Source organism: Nomascus leucogenys, chromosome 6 (assembly GCF_006542625.1).
Source record: "Nomascus leucogenys isolate Asia chromosome 6, Asia_NLE_v1, whole genome shotgun sequence".
NCBI lineage: Eukaryota > Metazoa > Chordata > Mammalia > Primates > Hylobatidae > Nomascus > Nomascus leucogenys.
In genome coordinates this window covers 108,381,031-108,405,898 of record NC_044386.1, presented here as the reverse complement: position 1 = coordinate 108,405,898, position 24,868 = coordinate 108,381,031, and the positions used below count along the sequence as shown (strand labels likewise).

Below are 24,868 nucleotides of genomic sequence, written 5' to 3'. Positions count from 1 at the left end.
AGCCCAGGCCTCCCAAGAAGCAACTCCGAAGTGCCTCCTTGGTAAGCACTCTGACCAAAAGAAACCATGAGGCAAGTGGGTTTCAAAAACAAACTCACCGGAAACAAACACCTCATCATCTCCTGTGGAGGGGAGCTGCCATGCACTCCAACTTGGAGACCCCTCTTTACTCTTACTAACTTCTGAATCTTCTCTCAGGTCACAGATCCTTTTGGCTCCACAGTCAGCTTCTTCCTTGGCCAACAGGACCCTCTTCCTGGAACTCAACCCAAACTGTCCCCAGGAGGAGGCTTCCTCGGCCTTAGGCATGCCGTTCCTGGGAGGCGACTGGTCTGGGAGCTGGCACACTCCCTCGAGCTCAAAATCCTCCAAGATGGGTGTCTTGTGGATGCTGAGTTCAAGGCCGTGGTCCTTGCCCTCTGACTCAAGCAGTGACAGGCTCCCAGGAAAGTCTGCACCGACCTCGCCCCTCCCAGAAGAGGAGCCGGCGCCGCAGCCCACCGCCCTCTTCCTCCTGGGCCAGTCTTTAATTATGTCTGGAGTTGTCTTCCCACTGTGCTTGGGGGATGGTGTCCAAGGAACCCCATCTGTTTGAAATGGAGAGGGGGTACTAGAAGGGCCGTGGGTGGGGGTACAGGCCTGGCAGATGTAGGTTTGCCCCCCACTCTTGCCAGGAGTGCTGTGGGAGAGGCAGGGGCAGGGGGGTGACACATAGGTGGGTTCAGGTTTGCTTAAGGACCTGCTGGCCCTGGGCATGCTGACAGCAGGGAGGAAGCTCTCCTCTCCCAGAGAGCTCTCCTCCTTGCTGAGGGGCTCAGCCTCTAACGAAGAGCTGGGGTCTATCTTTTTAATTCGAAGTTTGGGAAGGCCAGAAGCTTGCATCTCCAGCTCAACCTCATAGGTCTGTGGGCTGGCAGAGTCTGTGGAATGCCAAGCTGATGCTGGCAGGTTGTCTAGTTGTGCCGAAGCCTGGCACCATCTCCCGTCTGTGGTACAGTGCACGTCACAGGAAGGCATCAGAGGAGAGCCAGGCCCACAGGAAGGAGGAGATGGGGGAATCCCAGGGTGAGACAGAGAAGACTTCTCCTCAGCATCTGCTGTCCTTAGCCCCTCACCCTCTTCCACTAATAAGATGTTACTTTTCAAGTTACCAATGCCATGGTGTTCGGCTTCACTAAGGAGAGTGAGATGCTCTGTGTCACTTGTAATGAGCAAAGGAGAGGATGCATGCCAATCACTCCTGAGACCAGGGCCTGGGTAGCCCCGTCTTTCAGGAGGAGACTGAGGAGAGAGGCTCAGTCCCTTCTGGTCATCTCTAGAGTCTGTGGGGGCAGCTGGGCTGTCAGCTGTACCAACCCCAGGAGTAGTGGAGGCATCAGGCTGACACTCCAGGATGCTCCTTCTGGGATCAGAGGTCTTTCTACACCGTTTCCCAACTTTAGAAGGGGGCAGAGGAGGGACAGTGTCCAACGTAGCTCTCTGTGAGAGTTTAGGGGGAGTTGAGGGAACAGGGCAGGAGAGAGATGCAGCTACACTGGGTGACATCTGGGGCTCTTTCCAATCCAGTTCTCCTGGGGAAGGAGACTCTATTTTAGGTTTCCTAAATGGACTCTTCTTGGAGACATCACATAAAGGAGAGGTAAATAGTTTCTTTGGCGTAACAGGTGGGGAAGAAGTCACAGTTGAATTCCCTGGTCTTTTTGGGGTTTTGATAGCTTTATCCTTTAGTTTCTGGGCTGGTTCCTCTGCCCGAGCAGCTCTGAGGACATGGGGCTGTTGGTGTGTTTGATTCTGAGGCGTGCCCATGAAGGCTGCTGCTCTCGGAGGTGTTCTGAGAGGGTCTCTGATGGGAGTGAGACACTCTCTCCTGGGTTGGGCAGTCGATGAAGTTGGAGGGGCTGGACAGGAGGGGCTTTCTGGACTGGAATTCACTGAATGTGGCCAAGTACAATTTGGCAAAAACCCAGGCGGCTGAGTACCCTGCCTCTTAGGAGTTCTTGGTGTCTTCGTTTCAAGAGAGGTACCTTCTCCTGCCTGGGTACATTGTTTTTGAGGAGTGATTTTTGAATCCAATGGTGAGTCATGGCCGGGTGAGGAGGAGTCTTTTAAGGACTCCTTAAAAGTTGCCTGCTTTGTAGGGGTCATTTTTGCAGGGGATTTCTGCAGCCTTTCTGGAGTATACGACGGAGTTTGTGGTGTATGAGAGATCCTTCTTGGTGTAGTTTTAGAAAAGCTCAGAGATTTCTGGTGACTCTTCTTGGGAGTCTGAAAAGAGAAATGCTTATTTCAGTCCTTGAATATTATAACTCATAATCTCTGAAGTGTTTTAGTAATCTCTAAGACCAAATGGGAGATTTATAGTCAGCCAAAGGAATGATCTAAAGATGGAAATCTCAAATAGTGACCCGTTTCCCTCTCCAAAACATGACTCAGATTTTACTTGTCCACTTTTTCTAGGACCAAACACTATCCAAGTTTAGTTTGTCCTAAGAACAAATAATTTTAATAATCTACATATTGCTAAACCATGCTTTTTGCCTCTAATGGAATCATTCTACCACTGCAGCTACTCTCTAGCTCTTCCTTCTTTTCAGATGAGGCAGCTATTTCTGATCTTTGCCTAAAGCAGCCTCCAGGAGCCACCTCATCTGCTGCTCACCCTCATTCAACATGTGCTTACTGATCACCTGCTATGTGCCAGGCACTGTGTGTTGGGGGCATGGAATACACAGATATATAAGGTGCAGCAGCAAAGATAATGTCTCAGAAAAGACACTCCCCAATAAAAAATTTCCGTGCCTTCTTGCAAAAATATGTAGTGAAAAGCTCCAACAGGTAAGGAAATCAATGCTTATCTTTCCTATAACCTTCCTTCATCCTGTCAGGGGGCTTTCAGTCTAGTTGGCATTTCCTGTTCAGTGGGGCATCCGCAGGTGAAAATACAATGTGACTGGCGCAGTGACAGGGACATGCAAGGGGCATCACAGAACACAAAGAAGGGCTGCCTAACCCGGCCTGGATCAGGTCTTCAAGCATGGGTGTCGGCAGGGGAAGGCAAATGCAGGAAAAGTGGGTGGGGTGGTGGAGACCTGTAGGCATAGAAAACAATACCAGCAAAGGCCTGGAAGTGAAAAGCAGCGGCTGTGCGGGATGGCACCCAGTCTGATGTTGCTGGGAAGGTGGAGCGGGGAGGGGTGAGGCCAGAGGGAACAGACCACAGAAGACCCTGCCTGCCTGGGGAGGAGACTGATCTTGGTTGTGTAGATCTATAGTTTTCAAACCCTTCTCCAGAGCTCTATGTCTTTCCCAACCTCCAAGCAATTTATTGAGTTTCCAAACAAAGGTGATTATTTTTCAACCCAAGAGTTCCACTTAGGAAAACTTAAAACCTTGCTTTAGCGGACGGGGAGTCTATCGAGCTTTAAGCAAAGTGAACATTTTAAGCAAACTGAGAGGAATGTTTCAGAAATCACTCTGACCTCTGGGTGGAGGATTTCCCTTTGAGAGGGAAAAGCCTGTTGAAGTGTTCCAGGTAGAACCCAACTAGGGTAGGAATTGCAGTAGGGGAGAAGAGGGGGTGGGTACAAGAGTCAGTTTGTAGGCCGGGTGCAGTGGCTCACACCTGTAATCCCAGCACTTTGGGAGGCCGAGGCAGGTGGATCACTTGAGGTCAGGAGTTTGAGACCAGCCTGGCCAACATGGTGAAACCCCACCTCTACTAAAAGCACAAAAATTAGTTGGGCGTTGTGGTGGGCGCCTGTAATCCCAGCTACTTAGGAGGCTGAGGCAGGATAATCGCTTGAACTGGGAGGTAGAGGTTGCAGTGAGCTGAGATCGTGCCACTGCACTCCAGCCTGTGCAAAAGAGTGAGACTCTGTCTCAAAAAAACAAAAACAAAAAAACAAACAAACAAAAAAGAGTCAGTTTGTAAATAAAATGGGCAGGACTTGACTGATTGGCTATGCCTGGGGAGAGGGAAAAGGATGACTCCCAGATTTCTAATGTTGGTGACTGGATGGCATGGGCAATCAAATGGAAAAGATGAGTGTCACACACTCCAGAAAGATATCTGTGCAGTATATAATATAAACGGTAGACAAAGCCAAGAGAACAGATGAGATCCTCTCTATCTCCTCCTCCACCACCCCCACCGTGGCTTCAGTCAAACCTGCTGCTTGAAGTTCCCACATGTCTAATAATCATTCATGTGGCTCCACCCAATCACCTCCCATCTCTAGTATTATCTAGAGATCACCCGCTTTCTCTTCCCTAATGGACTCTGAGTTCCTTGGCCATGTCTCTGTGTTCCAGGAGATTATATTATTTCAAACGTTACAAAAACATTATACCTGGTAAGCTGCAGGTACCTCCGAATCCAAAGTGTTTCTTGAACGCTTTTTCATTCGAGCTGAACCCTTTTCTGAGGGGCTGATCATCTCAGACATTGCCCCAAAAAGAAGACTCTTGGGAGACCGAATACTTTGGGCTGGAGAATTTTTTCTTTGGTCTGCAAGTCAAAAACAGCAACAACATTTAATTCTTTCTCAATTCCTGTTCTTCCAATACTATAAAAACAGCCAGCCAGGCGCGGTGGCTCACACCTGTAATCCCAGCACTTTGGGAGGCCAAGGCAGGTGGATGGCCTGAGGTCAGGAGTTCGAGACCAGCCTGGCCAACATAGCGAAACCCCATCTCTACTAAAAATACAAAAAATTAGCTGGGCATGGTGGCAGGGGCCTGTAATCCCAGCTACTCAGGAGGCTGAGGCAGGAGAATTGCTTGAACCCAGGAGGTGGAGGTTGCAGTGAGACGACATTGTGCCATTGCACTCCAGCCTGGGCAACAAGAGCAAAACTCCATCTCAAAAACAAACAAGGCCGGGCGCAGTGGCTCACGCCTGTAATCCCAGCACTTTGGGAGGCTGAGGCGGGTAGATCATTAGGTCAGGAGATCGAGACCATCCTGGCTAACACAGTGAAACCCTGTCTCTACTAAAAATATAAAAAATTTAGCTGGGTGTGGTGGCAGGCACCTGTAGTCCCAGCTACTCAAGAGGCTGAGGCAGGAGAATGGCACGAACCCGGGAGGCAGAGCTTGCAGTGAGCCAAGATCGCGCCACTGCACTCCAGCCTGGGCAACAGAGTGAGACTCCATCTCAAAAAACAAACAAACAAACAAACAAAACATAAGAAAAACCCAGCCAGTTCATAAAAGAAAGAAGGCAACAATTTTTGAGAGCAACTCAGGGGAAAATCCCACCTATTTATGTCAGCAACTGCAATAACTGCTGCCTTTTTGAATTTTAGTAAGACTGCATATTAACCCCAGTTCCTATGTTAGAAAATGTAGACAACTGAACTAATTTAATTTGTAAATATAAAAACACATATCTGGCTGGGTGTGGTGGCTCACACTTGTAATCCCAGCACTTTGGGAGGCCGAGGCAGATGGATCACTTGAGCCCAGCAGTTCAAGACCAGCCTGGGCAACATGGTGAAACCCAGTCTTTACTAAAAACACAAAAAATTAGCTGGGCGTGGTGGTGCATGCCTGTAGTCCCAGCTCCCTGGGAGGCTAAGGTGGGAGGATTACCTGAGCCTGGGAGGTTGAGGCTACAGTGAGCTATGTTCGTGCCACTGCACTCCAGCCTGGGTGACAGAGTGAGACCTTGTCTCAAAAAAAGATAAAATAAGAAACACACATCTATTAGCAAGCTAACCATGGATAGAAGAATGAAGAACATAAACACAGATATCACCTTCCACCTAAGATACTGATGTGTAGGATCTGTCCATATGGGAAATTATGGGTAGCTTCCTCTTGAATGAATGAGCTACCTATAATGATAGCATGGATGACCAGCTGTAGGAGTCCTAGGGATGACTGATTACAAAGTCATGGACTGTTCATCTAGCCATCACCCTGAACCTCAACTAGACATACCTATTCTACTTCTCCAATGTCAAGAAAGAAAATGTCAAATTTCTTGCTTCTTTTCCCAAAAACACTTCTCACCAAGTCAGCACGGACTTGTGAAGGCAGAGGCGCCTGTATGTTACCTGACTTATCTTGCTGGAAAGAGTGGACTCTTTGCACACTTCGAGACTTCGGCTGAGACACAGAATAGAAGGAGGCAGAATGTGTCCTGCTAAATGACAACTGCTTGATTCGAGGACTTCGTCTCAAACTTATTTCTGTAAAATCAGAACCACAGTAAGTAACCAAAGACAACTGCAAGCTTGACATTTTCTCATGTTGTCCAAAAACGGGCAAAATTTACATAGTACCACATATAAGATGGAAATTCAACAAGCTATTAGCTTTAAGAGACTTCTGAAGTGTCCCTTAAAAAACTAAGAGGGGTTTGATACATGGTCCCAACAAGGTATTAAAAAAACACTGACCCACTAGACTATTACCTTCAGAAGTCTTATTTACTGCCACCTTAAGAATGGTGTAGGCAGCCTGACCAACATGGTGAAACCCTGTCTCTACTAAAAATACAAAAATTAGCCAGGTATGGTGGTGGGTGCCTATAACCCCAGCTACTTGGGAGGCTGTGGCAGGAGAATTGCTTGAACCTGGGAGGTGGAGGTTGCAGTGAGCGGAGATCATGCCACCGCACTCCAGCCTGGGTGACAGAGCAAGAGTCTGTCTCACCAAAAAAAAAAAAAAAAAAAAAAAAAAAAAAAAGAATGGTGTAGGGTGAAAACAAGTATTTATGTTAGGTTTCGTATGTATGTTACATGCATTTATATAGAAATAATAGCAGTAAGAGTATATGCTAAAATGTTAGAGTATTTCTGAGTTGTGGAATTACCGAGTGCTTTAAAATTTTTGGCTTCTTTATATTTCCTGTTTTTTCCACAATAAATGTGAATTACTTGAGCAACTTAGAAGTTGGTTTTTTAAAACCCCTCCTTCATCATGTATACTTTTATTATTTTATTTTTTAGAGACATGGTCTTGCTCTGTCGCTAGGCTGGAGTACAGAGGCACGATCATAGCTCACTGCAGCCTTGAACTCCAGGGCTCAAGAGATCCTCTCACCTCAGCCTCCCGAGTAGCTGGGATCACAGGAGTATGCCAGCATGACCAGCTGATTTTTTAAAATTTTTTATAGACACAGCATCGCACTTTGTTGCCTAAGATGGTCTCAAACTCCTGGCCAGTGATCCTCCCCACTTGGCTTCCCAAAGTGCTGGGATTACAGGTGTGAACCACCACACCTGCTGCTCACCCTCATTCAACATGTGCTTACTGATCACCTGCTGTGTGCCAGGCACTGTGTGTTGGGGGCATGGAATACACAGATACATAAGGTGCAGCAGCAAAGATAATGTCTCAGAAAAGACACTTCCCAATAAAAAATTTCCCTGCCTTCTTGCAAAATATGTACTGAAAAGCTCCAACAAAGTTATACTTTTAAAATAAGTCATAGCACTTTGTATAACACAGTTTAGCCCTCATCCTGAATTTCATATCTGTTGTGCAAAAATATTTCTTTTCCAGAATTCTCTCAGTACCTTCTGTGTAAAAGAACATTCACTTATAAATATTTACTGAGCTGCATTGTGGACTCAGAGCCATCACAATTTCTGTAAAATATCTTAGGATATGCCAAGTAGCAATACATGCAGAAAGGTTTTCATAGAAACTGGGTAGATTGCATTAAAAACAAAAAGAGATAACACTCACCATCTCCTTTTTCAGGGGACTCTTCAACAACACCAATATCAGGACCAGGATCAGAGGACCTCGAGGAACCACAGCACAAGGATTATTCCATACCACTTGTAATTAACACTTATTAAGGAGACAGGCGGCTTCTCACTTAACAAGATCACAAAGATCACAGGGTCTGATAACACCAGTGCTGGTAAAGGGCTCTCATACGTGATTATTGTTGAGAGGTTAGGCTGGCCACAGTGTCTCACGCCTGTAATCCCAGCACCTTAGGAGGCTGAGGCGGGCAGATCACTTGAGGTCAGGAGTTCGAGACCAGCCTGACCAACATGGTGAAACCCTGTCTCTACTAAAAATACAAAAATTAGCTGGGCGTGGTGGCATGCATCTGTAGTCCCAGCTACTTGGGAGGCTAAGGCAGGAGAATCGCTTGAATCTGGGAGGCAGAGGTTGCAGTGAGCTAGGATCACGCCACTGCACTCCAGCCTGGCGGCAGAGCTAGACTCTGTCTCAAAAAAAAAAAAAAGATAGCTGGGTGCAGTGGCACACACATGTAGTCCCAGCTACTCTGGAGGCTGAGGTAGGAGAATCAATTGAACCCGGGAGGCAGAGGTTGCAGTGAGCTGGGATTGTGCCACTGCACTCCAGCCAGAGTGACAGAGTGAAATTCTGACTCAAAAAAAGAGTGAGATGGTTAGAATGTGGTTTTGTTTTGCTTTTTTTTTTGGAAAGCAATTTTACATCAGAATTATAAACCCCATTAATGTATTAAAAAATTATACCAAACTATCAGACTATCACAGTAATGAGCAGCAACATTCAAGTTTCTGTTTAAGAGCCTTAATTTCTGCCAATGTGTCAAGGACTTTATAAAAAATTTAATTAAAAATATATATGCCTCTGACCCACCAATTTCACCTTTTGCAATTTAACCTATAAACTTCACAAGTGTGTAAAATCCATATACAAATAATGTCAAGATGGGTTCCTGACAAAATGAAGTAGGTGTGCTTCTATTACCCTTGAAATCAAGCTAAAAACCCATGACATTATCTATACAATGAGCAGGAGACAATTCTGAAAGGCAGAGAGAAGGCAGCCTGGCTGGGGACTTTGGGACCTGAGGAGGGCAGTGAGCTAGCTCCCTGGGTTTTCTGTTTGCTGACTACACCCCTAGATTGGGTGCCAGAAAAGCTGACAACACAAGTATACCAGGAGCAAACTACAGATGCCCCAAGGAAGGAGAGCTCTCAAGCCAAAGAACTAGGAAAGAGTCAGCCAAGCAAGACAGAAAACTTTCAGACAATAACAGCTCTACTCCAACCAATCGCTGCAGAAAAAACTGCAGCCCCACCCACACCTCTGTCAGCAAAGGCCGAGTTGGGATCCCAGACTTCCACCTTCCCTGTGTTCACAGATGAATGGATTTAAAAACCGTGGAGTATCTATTCCACGGAATACTTCTCAGCAATAAAACAGGATGAACTCTTGCATGCAACAACATGGATAAATCTCAAAATAATTGAGGCCAGACAAGTGTACATTTTATATGGTTCTCCTCCTCCCATGGAGAGCTTATAGAATGCTCTTTGGTTTTAAGCAACATAGTTAAGATTTAAGTCATGAAGGTCAAGAGAAGCCAAGTAGTGGCCCATAAGGCCGCTTTGAGATGGTGTGGGTGTATGAAGAAGCCTGGATGGGGATGTCACTCACCTGCCCTTGATTTGTCTGTGCAGCAGCCTTTTGGAGATCTGCTTATGCACTGGAGTCTCGGCCACACTCTTAGTCAGCAGTTTGTGATAACCTAAAATGTAAACACAGCTTAAATAATAAATTTCATTTAACCTCATCAAGAAGCAGCAGTAAGGCCAAGGGAGCAGTTTGAACTTCTGTATGGCTTATTACCTAGCTGGAGAGGATCTTAATGGTCTTTGGTCTAAGTTCTGTGGTTACAGGACTCAACATGATAGAAGTTTGTCAGCACTATTAGAGATTAAAAAATGACATAAGACAATGTAAATATAGGCTGAGCACAATGGCTCATGCCTGTAATCCCAGAACTTTGGGAGGCTAATGAGGGCGGATCACTTGAGGTCAGGAGTTCAAGACCAGCCTGGCCAACATGGTGAAAGCCTATCTCTACTAAATATACAAAAATTAACTTGGCGAGGTGGTGCGTGCCTGTAAGCCCAGCTACTTGGGAGGCTGAGGCAGGAGAATCACTTGAAACCAGGAAGCAGAGGTTGCAGTGTGCCAAGATCATGCTGCTGCACTCCAGCCTGGGCAACAGAGGGAGACTCCATCTCAAAAAAAAAAAAAGAAAGAAAAGAAAAGAAAGACAACATAAATATAAAATTTTATCTAATAAGCAATCCTGAAAAAATGAAAACTGCTCACTTGTGAAGACTAACACCTAGTTGGTGGTTCTAGTGTTTATGATTAAATGAAATATGTGAAAATGCTGATATGCCACATAAATGTTAATTAAGATAAACCTAGGTGGCATAAAATTTCTCAGTAGAGTAGGCAGCCAAGCTACTTATGAGAGGACTGATTTAAAGTGAGCTTAAAATGACTAGTAAAGAGGAGTGATGCCAGTAAGAATGGTGAGGTAAGGACCTCTGAACACTCTCCTCCATAAAGGAACTGAGATCACTGGGAAAAATGGTCAAAATTCAACTTTTCCAGAACTCTGAACATTAACTAAAGGTTTGCAACAATCTAGGGAGTATTTGTTCAAGAAAAATGGTTGAATCTCAGGAAGCTTTAACTTGCCTTAGTCCCCGCCCCTTCCCCCTAGCCCTACGGTAGCTTTAAAAATCAATTTCCCACAATCACAGTGAAAACCAACAGCCCAGCAGCCTCTGGACAGGGCAGAATGGGGCTGGAGCTCCTCCAAAACTCCATTCTCAGATAACTGTCATCCATTAACCTGTCTGGCAGTTCCCTGGAGAATCCTACTCAAATAAAGGCTTGTCTTGATTTGACCTGACTCAGAACTCATGCAGTGTAAACCACCTTTTTCCCTGACAGCATTTACTGAAAACAATCAGCAGCAATTGTTAAATGTCACACAGCTACCTGAGGTGGTGGTAACATTTGGTGCAATAACAAGCTGGCCAAAAGTTTAACTGGGAAAATTGGGGAATGAGACATCACAGGGGACTTTGCAAATCTCTGACAACATTCTTAGGCATCCAAAAGTCCACACACGTGTAGCACTGTGCATGTGCCAAGGATAGACTTGAGAAGCCTGTAAGCTGCCACCTATAGCTAACCTTGAGGCTCTGGCAAAACAGAAAGTGAAGTGGAATTCTAAACTGTCTGGCTGAGTGTTGAAGGTATGACCCAACACACACAGAGCCCCTCAGTAGGGGCTGTGAAACTTATGGGTTCCAGGCATTTAAGGAAATCTCTGTCCAATAATTAGCTGACCACTAAGACCACTAAGCAGAGGCTTTAGTGGCCACACATGACAAAGAATACAAAATTTAAACAAATAGTTCAGAAAAGTCACTAAACAAAACAGTAACAAATCCTGGCAGGGGTGGGGTGGGTCTGATTGTCACAGCTGCCTCATTACATTGTTTAAAATATCCATGCTGGGTGCAGTGGCTCATGCCTGTAATCCCAGCACTTTGGGAGGCTGAGGCAGGCGGATTGCTTGAGTCCAGAAGTTCAAGACAAGCCTGGCCAATGTAGTAAAACCACATCTTTACAAAATATACAAAAATTAGCCAGGAGTGGTGGTACATGCCTGTAGTCCAGCTAGCTACTTGGGAGGCCGAGGTGGGTGGGAGGATTGCTTAAGCCAGGAAGTCAGGGAGTTTGAGGCTACAGTGAGCCAAGATCATACCACTGCACTCCAGCCCGAGTGACAGAGCAAGACTCCATCTCAAAAAAAAAAAAAAAAAAAAAAAAAAAAAAATCCAGTTGTCAACAAAATTATGAGTCATGCAAAGAAACAAAACAAAAAAGTATGGCCCATACACAGGGGAAAAAAAATCAGCCAATAGAACCTGTCCCTGAGAAAGTCCAGACATTGGACTTACTAGAACAAGACTTTAAATCAGCTGTTTTAAATATGTTCAAAGAACTAAAGAAAATCACACCTAAAGATCTAAAACATGAGTCCAATGACTTGCCAGAGAATATCAACAGATGGAAATTAAAAAAAAAAAAGCGAATAGAAATTCTAGAGTTAAAAAGTATAACAAAAATGAAAAGTAAATTTGAGGTGGCAGAAGAAAGAGTCAACAAATTTGAAGACAGGTTAATTGAGATGATCCAGTCTAAGGAAGATAAAGACAAAAGAATGAAGAAAAATGAACAGAGCTTCAGATACTTGTGACACCATCAAGCACAACAACACACACATACCGGAAGTCCAGAAGGAAAGGATACAGAGGAAGAGGCAAAAAGAATATTTGAATAACTATTGGCTAAAAATGACCCATATTTGATGAAAGACACTACACATCTAAGAAACTCAATACAAGTAGAATAAAGTGAAAGAGATCCAAACCCAGACAAATCATAATCAAACTATCAAAAGTGAAAAAAAGATCTTGAAAGAAGCCAGAGAGCAGCTATTCATCGTGTATAGATCCTCGATGAGATTAGTAGCCGCTTTCTCGTCAGAAACAAAGGACAAAAGGCAGTGTGATGACATATTCGAAGTGCTGAGAGAAAAAAGACTGTCAACCAGGAATTCTATACCCAATAAAAGTATTCTTCAAAAATGAGGAGAAATCAGCACATTCTCAGATTGAAACAAAATAAAACAGAATTTGTCATTAGCAGACCTACACTATAAATAATACTAAAAGGAGTCCTGTGGGCTGAAAGGAAAGGGCACTAGGGTAACTCAAATCCACATAAAGAGTTAAACAGCATTGGTAAAGGTAACTATATAAGAAAAACATTATAAAAGAGTTTTTTATTTGTAACTGTTCCCCCGTTATTTAAAATACAAAGTAATGATTATAAATCAGTATTGATGGGCATACAATGTATAGATGTAATTTGCACGACAATATAGAACTAAGAAGGGATAGTCAGTAGAACTATACAATAGCAAAGTTTTTATAAAACTATCAAAGTTAAATTGGTATCAATGAGAACTAGGCTGTTATAAGTCAATATCTTAATTATAATCTCCAGGGGGAGTGAGGTTATGCAACATGATGGAGAAGAAAGCTTTAGGGGTCAGTCCCTCAACCCAAATAACTAGTAAACTAGAAAAAAAGATCAGAATTCACTATTTTGGAACCTGGGAACTTGACTGAACACCTGTAATAACCTGGGAGGTGTTTGATGATGGGAGAGGCTGCTGATCTTTAGGAAGGGAATGATGTGCATGAACTAGCTACCATTTCCCTTTTCTCATCCCTGCTGTAGCTATTGGGATAGCAGCCCACATTCCAGGAGCAGCTGGCTGGTGCTAGGGCAGACAGTGAAGACCTTGTCCTCCAAAAATTGGGGGTTGCATGCGTTGGTCAATCAGGCAGATTCCTGTAGGAGCAGTGCAGACACTGCCTTGGTTTCAGCTCTCTTAGGCTACAGTGGGTTTCTCCCAGTTATCAGAAGATTAAGGGACAAACTCACCTTCCCCCTTGTTTCTTGAATCAGACATTTAAGGAAATCCTTCTTAGGTCATTGGCTGACCACAGAGATAATAGATAGAAACTTCAGTGACCACACATAACAAGGTATACATACTTTACACAAATAGTTCAGAAAAGGCACAAATGAATAGCTGAAGTCCTTAATAAGCAAAGAACAGGAATCCCTGAGGGGTGACAGAATCTGACCTCCATGCAGTTACCACATTATAATATCCCTAATAACTAGTACTCAACAAAAAAATTTTCTTTGTAAAAATACAAAGAAACAGGAAAGTATGGCCTATTTATCAGAAAAGAGAATTTGGCAAAAACCATCACTAAGGAAGCCAAGACATCGGAATTACTAGTCAAAGATGTTAAATCAACTTCTCTAAATATGCACAATGAGCTCACTTAAACCATATATAAGAAACTAATGGAAATCAGGAAAATAACGTATGAACAAAATGAGAATATCAATAAAGCAATAGAAATGATAAAAGAGAATCCAGTAGAAATTCCGGAGCTGAAATGAAAAAATTAACTAGAAGGGTCAACCACAGATTTGAGCTGGCAGAAGAATCAGTGAACTTGAAGATAAGGTAATTGAAATTATCCAGCCTGAGCAGAAAGAAAAAATAATTTAAAAAAAAATGAACAAAGTCTGAGGGACATGTAGGACACCATCAAGTGTACCAACACAAATATCATGGGAGTCTAAGGAGGAAATGAGACCAAAAGCGGCCGAAAATTTTTTGAAGAAATAATGGTGAAAACCTTCCAAAAATCTAATGAAAGACATGAACATATACATCCAAGAAGTTCCACGAACTCCAAGCTGAATAAACTCAGAGATTCACACTGAGACACGTTGTAGTCAAAGTGTTGAAACCCAAGGACAAAGAGAGCATCTGGAAAGCAGCAATAGAGAAGCAGCTTAATAAGATTAATAGTTGATTTCTCATCAGAAATTTGGGAGACCAGAAGGCAGTGGATGTCACATTTGAAGTCCTGAAGGGGAAAAAAAAAAACTGTCAACCAAAAAATTCTATGTCCTTCATAAAGTAGAAAGTAAGACATTTCCAAATAGATAAAAGCTGAGGGAGTTCATAATCAGTAGACTTACCCTATAAGAAAAGCTAAAATGAAAGGTACTAGACAATAACTCAAAGCCACGAGAAGAAATAAAAAACAATGGTAAAGGTAACTATATAGATAAATATAAAAGCCAGCATTATGGTAATTTTGTTTTTTTTAATCCTATATAATTTAAGTCTGTATTAACAGGTACACAATGTGTAAAGATGCAGTCTACAACAATATAGAGAAGAGGAGACAGAAATATATAGTAGCAGAGTGTATATTATTGAAAACAGGTTGGCTTTATTCATAAAGCCAGGTTCTTTTAAGCTTAAGATGCTAACTGAGGTAACCAGTAGCTGGGTTAACCAAGGTAACCACTGAGAAAACAACTTAAAAATACAAAGAAAAAGAAAGAATGGAATTAAACTAGTACACTACAAAAAATCAGCTAAATACAAAAAACAGGAATTGAGGAATTGAGAAACAAAAAAGCATAAAACATAGAAAATGACAGCTGTTCCTTATTAGTAATTACATTCATAGAAGTGGATTAAGCACTGCAATTGAAAAGCAGAGATAAGCAGAACGAATTAAAGAAAGTGATCCAAATCTATGAGGTCTATAAGATATTTAATTTAGACACAAAGACACTAAGGTTAAAAGTAAAAGGACAATGAAAGATATCCTATGCAAAAGAGCTGGTGGGTGGGGAGCTGTATTATTGTCAGACAAAACAGACTGTAAGCCAAGAAAGGTTACAAAAGACAAAGTACATTACCTATTGGTAAGAAGTTTAATTGATCAATAAGACATAATAATTATTGACATATATACTTTTTTTTTTTTTTTTTTTTTGAGACGGAGTCTCGCTCTGTCGCCCAGGCTGGAGTGCAGTGGCGCAATCTCGGCTCACTGCAAGCTCTGCCTCCCGGGTTCACGCCATTCTCCTGCCTCAGCCTCTCCGAGTAGCTGGGACTACAGGCGCCCACCACCACGCCCGGCTAATTTTTTGTATTTTTAGTAGAGACGGGGTTTCACCGTGGTTTCGATCTCCTGACCTCGTGATCCGCCCGCCTCGGCCTCCCAAAGTGCTGGGATTACAAGCGTGAGCCACCGCGCCCGGCCAATTATTGACATATATACTTAAGTACAGAGTCTCAAAATACATGAAGCAGAAATTGACAGAACTGAAGGGAGAAATAAATAATTCAACAATAATAGCTGGAGACGTTAATATGCCACTTTGAATAATGAATAAACAATAAAACAGAAGCTCAACGAGGAAACAGAAGACTTGAATAATACCATAAATCAACTAGACCCAACACACGTCTATAGAATCCTTCACATTCTTCTCAAGCACACATTAAACATTCTCCAGGGTAGACCAAATGTTAAGCCATAAAATAAGTCTCAAGTTTCAAAAGACTGAAATCATACAACGTATGTTTTACAACAATAGAATGAAACTAGAATAAATAGAGAAGAGAATTTAGGAAATACACATATGTGGAAATTAATGCGCTCTGAAATAAGCAATGGATCGAAGAAGAAATCACAAGGGAAATCAGAAAATATTTTGAGATGATGAAAACAAAAACAAACCATATCAAAATTTATAGGATATGCCTAAAGCAGTGCTTTATTAAAAAAGATCTCAAATCAATAGCTTAAACTTCACCTTAAAAAAGTAGAAAACGAGCAAACAAAAACCAAAGCCAATAGAGGGGAAAAAAAAATGAAACTGAGATTAGAAAACCAATAGAGGCCAGACGCGGTAGCTCACACCTATCTCAGCCCTTTGGGAGGCTGAGGTGGGCAGATCACTTGAGGTCAGGAGTTGGAGACCAGCCTGGCCAACATGGTGAAACCCCGTCTTTACTAAAAACACAAAAATTAGCCGGGTGTGGTGGTGCACACCTATAATCCCAGCTACTAGGGAGGCTGAGGCAGGAGAAGCGCTTGAACCTGGGAGGCAGAGGTTGCAGTGAGCCAAGATCACGCCACTGCACTCCAGCCCAGGAGACAAAGTGAGACTCTGTCTCAAAAAAAAAAAAGACAAAGAAAACCAATAGAGAAAAATCAATAAACCAAAGTAAATTCTTTGAAAAGATTAACAAAGTTGACTGGGTGTGGTGGCTCATGCCTATAATCCCAGCAACTGTGGGAGGCCGAGGAAGGCAGGTCGCTTGAGCTCAGGAGTTTGAGACTAGCCTGGGCAACATGATAAGACCCTGTGTCTACAAAAAAATACAAAAAATTAGCTGGGTGTGGTGGTGTATACCTGTAGTCCCAGCTACTCAGGAGGCTGAGGTGGGAGAATCACTTGAGCCTGGGAGGTGGAGGCTGCAGTGAGCTGAGATTGTGCCACTGCACTCCAACCTGGGTGATAGAGCAAGAACCTGTCTCAAAAAAAAAAAAAAAAGATTAACAAAATTGACAAACCTTTAGCTAGACTGAAAGAAAAAAGAGGGAAGAAGACTCAAATTACTAAAACAGGAAAGAAAGATGGTACATTACTACTAATCTTACAGAATCTCCCTTTCCTTTTTCCTAGCTATTCTGAAATGTGGTACCTTTGTTCTTCTTGAAGTTGTCAAGTTTATCCTCTAGACCTTCCACAGCTGACACAGAATGGCTTCTAGGCAACCCCCGCTTTAGTGATCTCTTTGAAGGGGAAAGCAATTCCTGGTTGAAAAGATTTCTTCGAACTTTGGTCACTTCTGAAAGCATCAAAAAATAAAAGAAAGAAAAAGAAAAAGCCAAAGATTATCATCAATAAATGCCGTATCTGAGAAAAGATAACCAAAACTGAGAAGCTCCTTGAGGAAACTACTCTACAGATTGCTATTATCACATATGCTAATAAGGTCTCCTTAAATAGTATATTCCCATAATGCATTAAAAATATTTACTTTTGCAAATTAAAAAAAATTTTATATGTTATTTTGCATGAGGTAGGGGTCCAATGCCATCCTTTTGCATGTGGACATCCAGTTGTCTCAGCATCATTTGTGCAAAAGACTATTCATTCTCCATCAAATTGGCTTGGTACCCTGAATATCAGTTGACCATAATAAATGCTAGTGCTAATTTCTTTTTTAAAGGCTAGATAGAATTCAGCAGTGAAAACTTCTAGTTCTGGGCATTTCTTTTTGAGTAGTTTTTTGATAACTAATTTAAACTTTTTACTTGTTATAGATCTATTCTGATTTTCTGTTTCTTCTTGAGTCTGTTTTTAGTAGTTTGTATCTTTCTAGGAGTTTGTCCATTTCATCTAGGTTATCCAATTTGTTGGTATACAGTGGTTTGTAGTATTCCATTACGAATTCAATTTAAATCTAACTTTTCAGGAACACGAGGAAGGCCCCCACCACTTACTGAGTTAGAAGCTACTCATTGTAAGGTGGACGTAATTCTTAAGTAAGAGGATGGCTAACATAGGTCATGGTCCTTTTAATATATCCCATATTATGATTATTTTTCTCATTTTGGACCTTTTTGCTGCTGTCTATTCAGCTCAGCATTGAGCAGAGAATTGTTCTTTTCAATTCTACAGACCTCTTTCTTCTTCTTCTGACTACTTTACTAAGCTGCTGGGACATTTTAAATTTTATTCTTGACTCCAAAGCATGAAAATTCTCATCATCTAGACTCAAAGTTAGAAAAAAATAGCTGAAAAGTCAAGAAGTACTTGGCAAAGCCAGCAAGACAATACCTTAATCTTAAGATAGCCCGGTGGAAGTGATTCAAAAATTCACCAAGGGTGAATTCTTCAAAGATTAATCATTTAAACCCAAACCAAATAATCTAGGATCCACAAACTGGGAGCAACCCTTGTGTTTACCCATCAATGACATAAAGGTTCATATTAAGGTTATTAAGGACATCAATAACACACAACAAAGTTTTAAAAATTTTTTTCCCTATCTCCATTATAAAAGTTCCTGTTACCTAACTTAGGCTGTTGGTGAAATTGATTTATGACCTGAAAGCCAAATTTGGTTTGTTATTCTCTATTTTCCCAATGTTTTGAAAAGTTTAATATCTATAGAAAGTTTCAAATAATAATAAAATTAAACATATGCCCATCACTAAAGTTCACCAACTGACGATATTTGTTTTCTCCTTCCTTCTCTGTGTATGTACATTATTCCCCTAACACTGGAGAGTAAATTGCAAACAACTGTTCACTTCCTAAAGGCCAGCATGTATCTCCTGAAAACAAGGACATTCTCCTCCGTAACCCCAATGCCATTATTACACTCAAAATATCTTTAGCATTGATACAATATTATCTAGCATACGCCACTTCTTCAAATTTCTCTAGTTGTCTCAATAATATCCTTTCTAGTATTTTTTTCCCCTAAATTTAAGATCCAAGCAGGGATCATGGAATACATTTAGCGGTCATGCTTAAACTCCATTCATCTGAAACAGTCCCACTGCCTCTTTTCTTTTTCCTTTCTTCCAGCTTTCATGATAATGTTTTTTTGTTTGTTTGTTTTTTGTTTTTAAAGATTTCAGACCAGTTATTTTGTAAAATACAATATTTTGAGACTATTCCTAGGGGACTATGTCCATGGTATTTGGACATATTAGCCAACAATCATACAAAGCCTTAATTTACACCTATAAGCAGCTGCTTAAATACATACAATAAAAATAAAGTTGTCATTCTAGTGAATAAATATATACACTGAGAAAACAGTATACCTTGCACTGTATCTTTCACTGGCTGGGAAGGCTGCTGAGGAGCAGGGTGAGAGTTCTCCTGAAACATGAGAAAATCCAGAAAGAAAATTTAAATAGGCATTCATTGAAACAAAAGAATAAAGATTTCACATGAACTCTTTGACTCTTGCAATTCATTTACAGGGATCCATAATAGCAATAATAAAATGTACAACAGAAATGTTCCAAAAACACTCAATGCTGCACTATAGTAATAATACAAAATAAAAAACACTATAAATGCCCATAAAGAGTGAAACAGTTAAATAAATTACATACCCATCCAATGCAGACATTACAAGAATAAGGAAGGAAGACCTCTCTATAGATGGTTGAGCATCCGTAATCTGAAAATCCAATATGCTCCAAAATCCAAAACTTCATGAGTGCCAACACGACACTCAAAGGAAACACTCATTGGAGCATTTTGGACTTCTGGATGTGGGATGCTAACCAGTAAGTACATGTAATACAAATGTTCCAAAATCCAAAAACATCTGAGATTGGAAACACTTCTGCTCCTAAGCATTTTGGGTAAGAGATACTCAACCTGTACTAACATAGAGATCTGTGATAGGGAGGAAAAAGGAAAATATTAAGTATTCTGTTATATCATTTATATATATGTATATAACGGATCTGCACAAATCTTTGGTGTTATTGGTGCATATAGAAAAGGGCCTGGAAATACACACAACAAACTATCATCAGTGATTACTTCTGATGAATGGATGGAGAAGGAACACCCTAACTTTTAACTTTATATGTTTTAACTTTTTAATGATAATCATGCATACCTTTTATACCTAATTAGGGAAAAGCCATATACATTAATTAGAGGGAGGCTATACTCTCAGAAACATTTCTTTATCACACTGCTATTTCCTTGCTATTACAATAGAAGATTCAAGAGTCTAAACCCCAGATGCATCAAAACAAGGAAATTGTTTTTTAAAGATTTTTTGTTTTTTCAATTCATCGTAATAATTGAAGAAGCCACCACATATGGGCAGAAACTTAACAAATGGTCTCAGTGATATAACCAAGGTCTTGCTGATAAGACATGAGATGTGATCATTCTTATTTATATTGATTAATAACTCTTTTAAAGAGATAAACTACAATTGTAAAAATATGTCATACATCCGGCCGGGCGCAGTGGCTCACGCCTGTAATCCTAGCACTTTGGGAGGTCGAGTGGGCGGATCACGAGGTCAGGAGATCGAGACCGTTCTGGCTAACATGGTGAAACTCCATCTCTACTAAAAAATACAAAAAGTAGCCAGGCGTGGTGGCACACGCCAGCTACTTGGGAGGCTGAGGCAGGAGAATGGCGTGAACCTGGGAGGTGAAGCTTGCAGTGAGTCGAGATCGTGCCACTGCACTCCAGCCTGGGCGACAGAGGGAGACTCCATCTCAAAAAATAAAAATAAAAATAAAAATAAAAGTCATACATCCAATTTCCTATCCAGGGGTCAGTAAACTACAGTGTACAGACCAAATCTGGGCCACCTCTTGTTTTTGAAAATAAAGTTTTTACTGAAACACAGTCATGCTCGTTTCTTTCCATAATGCCTGTAGCTGCTTTCCCACTATAGCAGTAGAACTGAATAGATGTTGCAGAGACGTATGGCCTGCAAAGGCTAAAAACATCTACTATCTGGCCCTTTACAGAAAAAGTTTGTCAACCCTTGTTAATCCATGTAATTGAATGAAAAACTAGGAGAGTATGTCCTGGAGGTATTAAGGCAGGATCAAACCTTTTTTTTTTTTTTAATCATTGTGCTCTTCTGGAGTTAAGACACGTAAAAGAAATTAATATACATTAATGTAATTAATACTATATGTCTACACTTAAGTTACAAGTTCACTGCTTCCCGAGTTAACTATATTGATACTATATTGATCCTTCAGAGAACTGAGATTTATTCTTTTAAAAATGTAACATCTGGTCCTTTCAGTTAAACAACTGTCACTTATCTATGGTACCAACTTTGACATGAAAAAACATTACTAACCACAATCGAATCCTGACCTCAATTTTTTTTTTTTTTTTTTGACAGAGTCTCTGTAACCCAGGCTGAAGTACAGTGGCTTCATCATAGTTCACTGCAGCCTCAAACTCCCAGGCTCAAGCAATCCTCCTACCTCAGCCTCCCGAGTAGCTGGGACTACAGAAGTGCACCACCATACCTAATTTTTAAATTTTTTGTAGAGACAAGGTCTCACTATGTTGCTTAGGCTGGTCTCCAACTCCTGGGCTCAAGTGATTCCTCCTGCCTTGGCCTCCCAAAGTTCTGGCATTATAGGCATGAACCACTGCGCCCAGTCGTAATTCTGATCTTAGAGAAGAAAACTGTCTTGTCCAATCTAAAACAGAAGTTTCAAAGTGTGCTAGAAAGATCTGCAAATCATTGTAAAATCTAGTGAGAATAAAGGCCTGGCAACTTTTGGCCATTCACTTTTGGATTTTCCAATCTTCAATCAGGATTGTGAGATATGTAAGATTTGCATTTTATTCACAAAGTATAAGAAAGTGAACACCATTAACCCTTTAAAAGAAATCCCACCTCCAATTCCAAAGGATTGCTACAAATATCTAGAAACAGAACAAACCACTATTATAATAATTAATGCTTCTAAAGATAGTTCTCATTGAATTTTAACTCTTCTCAGATAGTTCATGCAGTTGAAAAGTTTCATTGTGTTTTTAGTCTCCCTTTTTTCCTTAGCGAGATATTAATTCTATTTAGTAAACAGATTCCAGTTAGGTTTATTTTTTTTCAACCAATAAAAACCCCAAGTCCTTATATCAACTGCCATGAAAAGACAATAGTACCCCATTATCTGTGATTTCACTTTCCACGGTTTCAGTTTCCCATAGTCAACCATGGCCCCAAAATGGGTGAATATAGTACAATAAGATATTTTGAGAGGGAGACCACATTCACATAACTTTTATTATATTATATTGCTGTAATTGTTCTATTTTACTATTGTTGTTGTTAATCTCTTACTGTGCCTAATTTACAAATTGAACTTATGCATGCATAGGAAAAAGCAGTACTATATATAGGGTTCAGTACTATCTGTGGTTTCAGGCATCCACTGGGGGTCTTGGAACATGTCTTCTGCAGATAAGGGGGGACTACTCTACCTCCTGGCTCCATGATGGTCATCATCTTCTTTTTCAAAAAAACTTGTTATTCATTCATTTATTCATTCATTACTTCACTTAAGAGATGAAGTCTTGCTTTGTCACCTAGGCTGGAGTGCAGTGGCACGATCATAGCTCATTGCAGCTTTGACCTACTGGGCTCAAGCAATCTCCTTGCCTTAGACTCCTGAATAGCTGGGCCTACAGGCATGTGCCACTATGCCTGGCTAATTTTTTTTTAATTTTATTTTTTGTAGAGACACGGTCTCGCTATGTTGTCCAGGCTGGTCTCAAACTGTTGGTGTCAAACTATCCTCCCTCCTCTGACTCCCAAAGTGCTGGGATTATAGGTGTGAGCCCCTGTGCCTGGTCTAAATTTGTTATTGAAGTAAAATATATTGAAAAGCACCTTCTGGTATGCAACCAAAGTCCTATTACAATTGTATATTCTCTTCCAGTGACTGCTTTGCTTATTTTAGTTATTGTTTTATGAGTTTTCTTATCTACATTAAAGATTTTGAATTAATTCATTCCTAACTTTTACTCGCTGTTTTTCTTCACATTACCTCTATCACACTCTTGAGTAAAATTGTTAATCTAACAAGTTTATATTTCTTTATTCCTTGGATTATAGTTTTATACACATTCATAAAAATATTTAATATTATTTCTGTATCCTCCAAAGTTCATTTTCCTAAAAGTAGGGACACTGCCTTTTTGTTCTTATTTACTGTGTCATCTCAAGCTGGAAGGTTTACTTACTTTTTTCATAGCTCTCTTTGACACTTTAGGAATTTCAATTTGTCGAAGATTCTGTGAAACTTCAGCAATGCTTTTATGTCTTATTAATGCATTTTTCCTTTTAAAAATAGAAATAGTTAATACATACTAGATAGAGGTTATATATAGTTAAATTCAAATGGAACTAGAGTCTAAGTAAAATAAAATATGATTTAAATAAAAGCCAGTTACCTTAAGGTTGTTCTGGGTTTATAATAAAACAAGTCACCCCAGAATTTTCAAAAGTAACAAATTCAACCAGTTATGAACAATGAAAAGCATCAAGGGAAATTTAAAAAGCTGAAACTCTCAGCTTATTTCATAGAAGGCCTAGTTCCTGGAGACCTCATGTGGACAGTAAAGAAGGCTTTGTGAAATAGGAAATAAACACTATACAGTCACGCAATGTTTCCTTCAATGACAAACTGCATATATGACAATGGTCCCATAGGTTATAATGGAGCCTATATAGAAACCTAATAAATGACACTTGATATTGGCATTACAGATCAAGTAGGGGAAATGACTGCTATTCAGTAACAATGCTGGAACATTAGCTCTTCCATATGAAAAAATATACATAAATGAAAAAATACACACTATCTAGGTTTTGGTAGGCACACTCTGATGTTAGTACAACAAAAATTGTCTAACAATGCATTTCTCAGGATGTATCCCTGTTGTTAAGCAAAACATGACTATATATTTCCTAGATAATATAAAGATTGTCAGATGCTCCTATTAGGAGCTCTAATAGTTGGCTTCTCTGATTCAGACATAAGGGCAGCTATTAGTTCAACAAATTATATGGACAAAGATGACCGGACTGTGGTTTAAACACATCTTTTATCAGAACTATAACAGTGCAAATAATTCCTTTCATTCTTTGAGCTCTTACCTTCTTTTCTTGGCTGATCTGGTACGAAGTTCCTGCAGTTCATCAGATTCAGGGCTGCCTGACACTGATCTACGAGCGCTTGACAAAAAAGGCACAGAAAGAAGTGGTGATTTGTTCTCTTGTGTCATGGAGTCATCACTGAAAAAATCCGTAGGAAGGACACCAGCCAGCTTCTGAGGAATCACAAACCCTAGGCTGTTGTAAAGATTTCCAAGTGTCTTTGGGATAGAGTCAATATACCTGTGGAATAGATTGATCAAATATGGAACAGAGTTACCATCTTACCCTCTCTATTCCCTCCCTCACCCAGCCTAAGAAGTAGTTCTTACAACTCCAAAAGTCAGAGACAACACCATATGTAGGTTTTGACAAAACAATTTTAAAGTTAAGTTAGTAACCATGAAACTTACAATCTCAAAATTTCCTCCAGAAACTCTGCTAGGTACGCTGAATCCTCAGTTAAACACACCATGCGCAGCAAATCTGTCACCTGAAGGAGATTTTAGAACATTATTAGAGAGATGCCCTCTGCAGGGAAGCTGAAAGCATCTAGGCCTTATTTCAATGGCACGAAACTATATACTTGCCTCCTCCACTACTTGTTCCATATCATCTGTACTTTCATTTATTGAAGGACATTGCAGACACATCTCCAAACGAAGAAATACCTGAAGCTGGCACCTTGAGAGAAAAAAAATACTTGGTCATATCTACTCTGGATGTCACTAAACAAAAAGCTCCTTCTATAAGCATAGATCTATTTATATAAGAAACAACAACCAAAAAGGAGAAGAGCCAGTGCCTTTTCTAAAAACTGATATAGTTATTAGATAAATAGGTGATTCAAGCCAATTTCAAAAGAATTGGCTACAAAAGCATCTTCATGCAGTTGGTAATCTTTTTTTATTTTTTTTCTGAGACAGG

At 40.7% G+C, this 24,868-nt stretch overlaps 1 protein-coding gene across 2 annotated transcripts in view; it reads right to left on the bottom strand.

Annotated features, from left to right (window-relative positions):
* TICRR (TOPBP1 interacting checkpoint and replication regulator) overlaps positions 1-24,868 on the bottom strand; it is a 53,099-nt gene that overhangs the window by 2,185 nt on the left and 26,046 nt on the right. For both annotated transcript variants that reach the window (XM_012507137.2, XM_012507138.2), the window contains exons 10-20: positions 24,532-24,625; positions 24,355-24,434; positions 23,945-24,184; positions 23,029-23,125; positions 19,092-19,149; positions 16,952-17,098; positions 9,400-9,490; positions 7,699-7,757; positions 6,060-6,194; positions 4,350-4,507; positions 99-2,265 (exon numbers count right to left, since the gene is read on the bottom strand). In XM_012507137.2, coding sequence (XP_012362591.2) covers positions 99-2,265; positions 4,350-4,507; positions 6,060-6,194; positions 7,699-7,757; positions 9,400-9,490; positions 16,952-17,098; positions 19,092-19,149; positions 23,029-23,125; positions 23,945-24,184; positions 24,355-24,434; positions 24,532-24,625 — 3,326 coding nt within the window. The remainder of the gene's footprint in view (positions 1-98; positions 2,266-4,349; positions 4,508-6,059; positions 6,195-7,698; positions 7,758-9,399; positions 9,491-16,951; positions 17,099-19,091; positions 19,150-23,028; positions 23,126-23,944; positions 24,185-24,354; positions 24,435-24,531; positions 24,626-24,868) is intronic.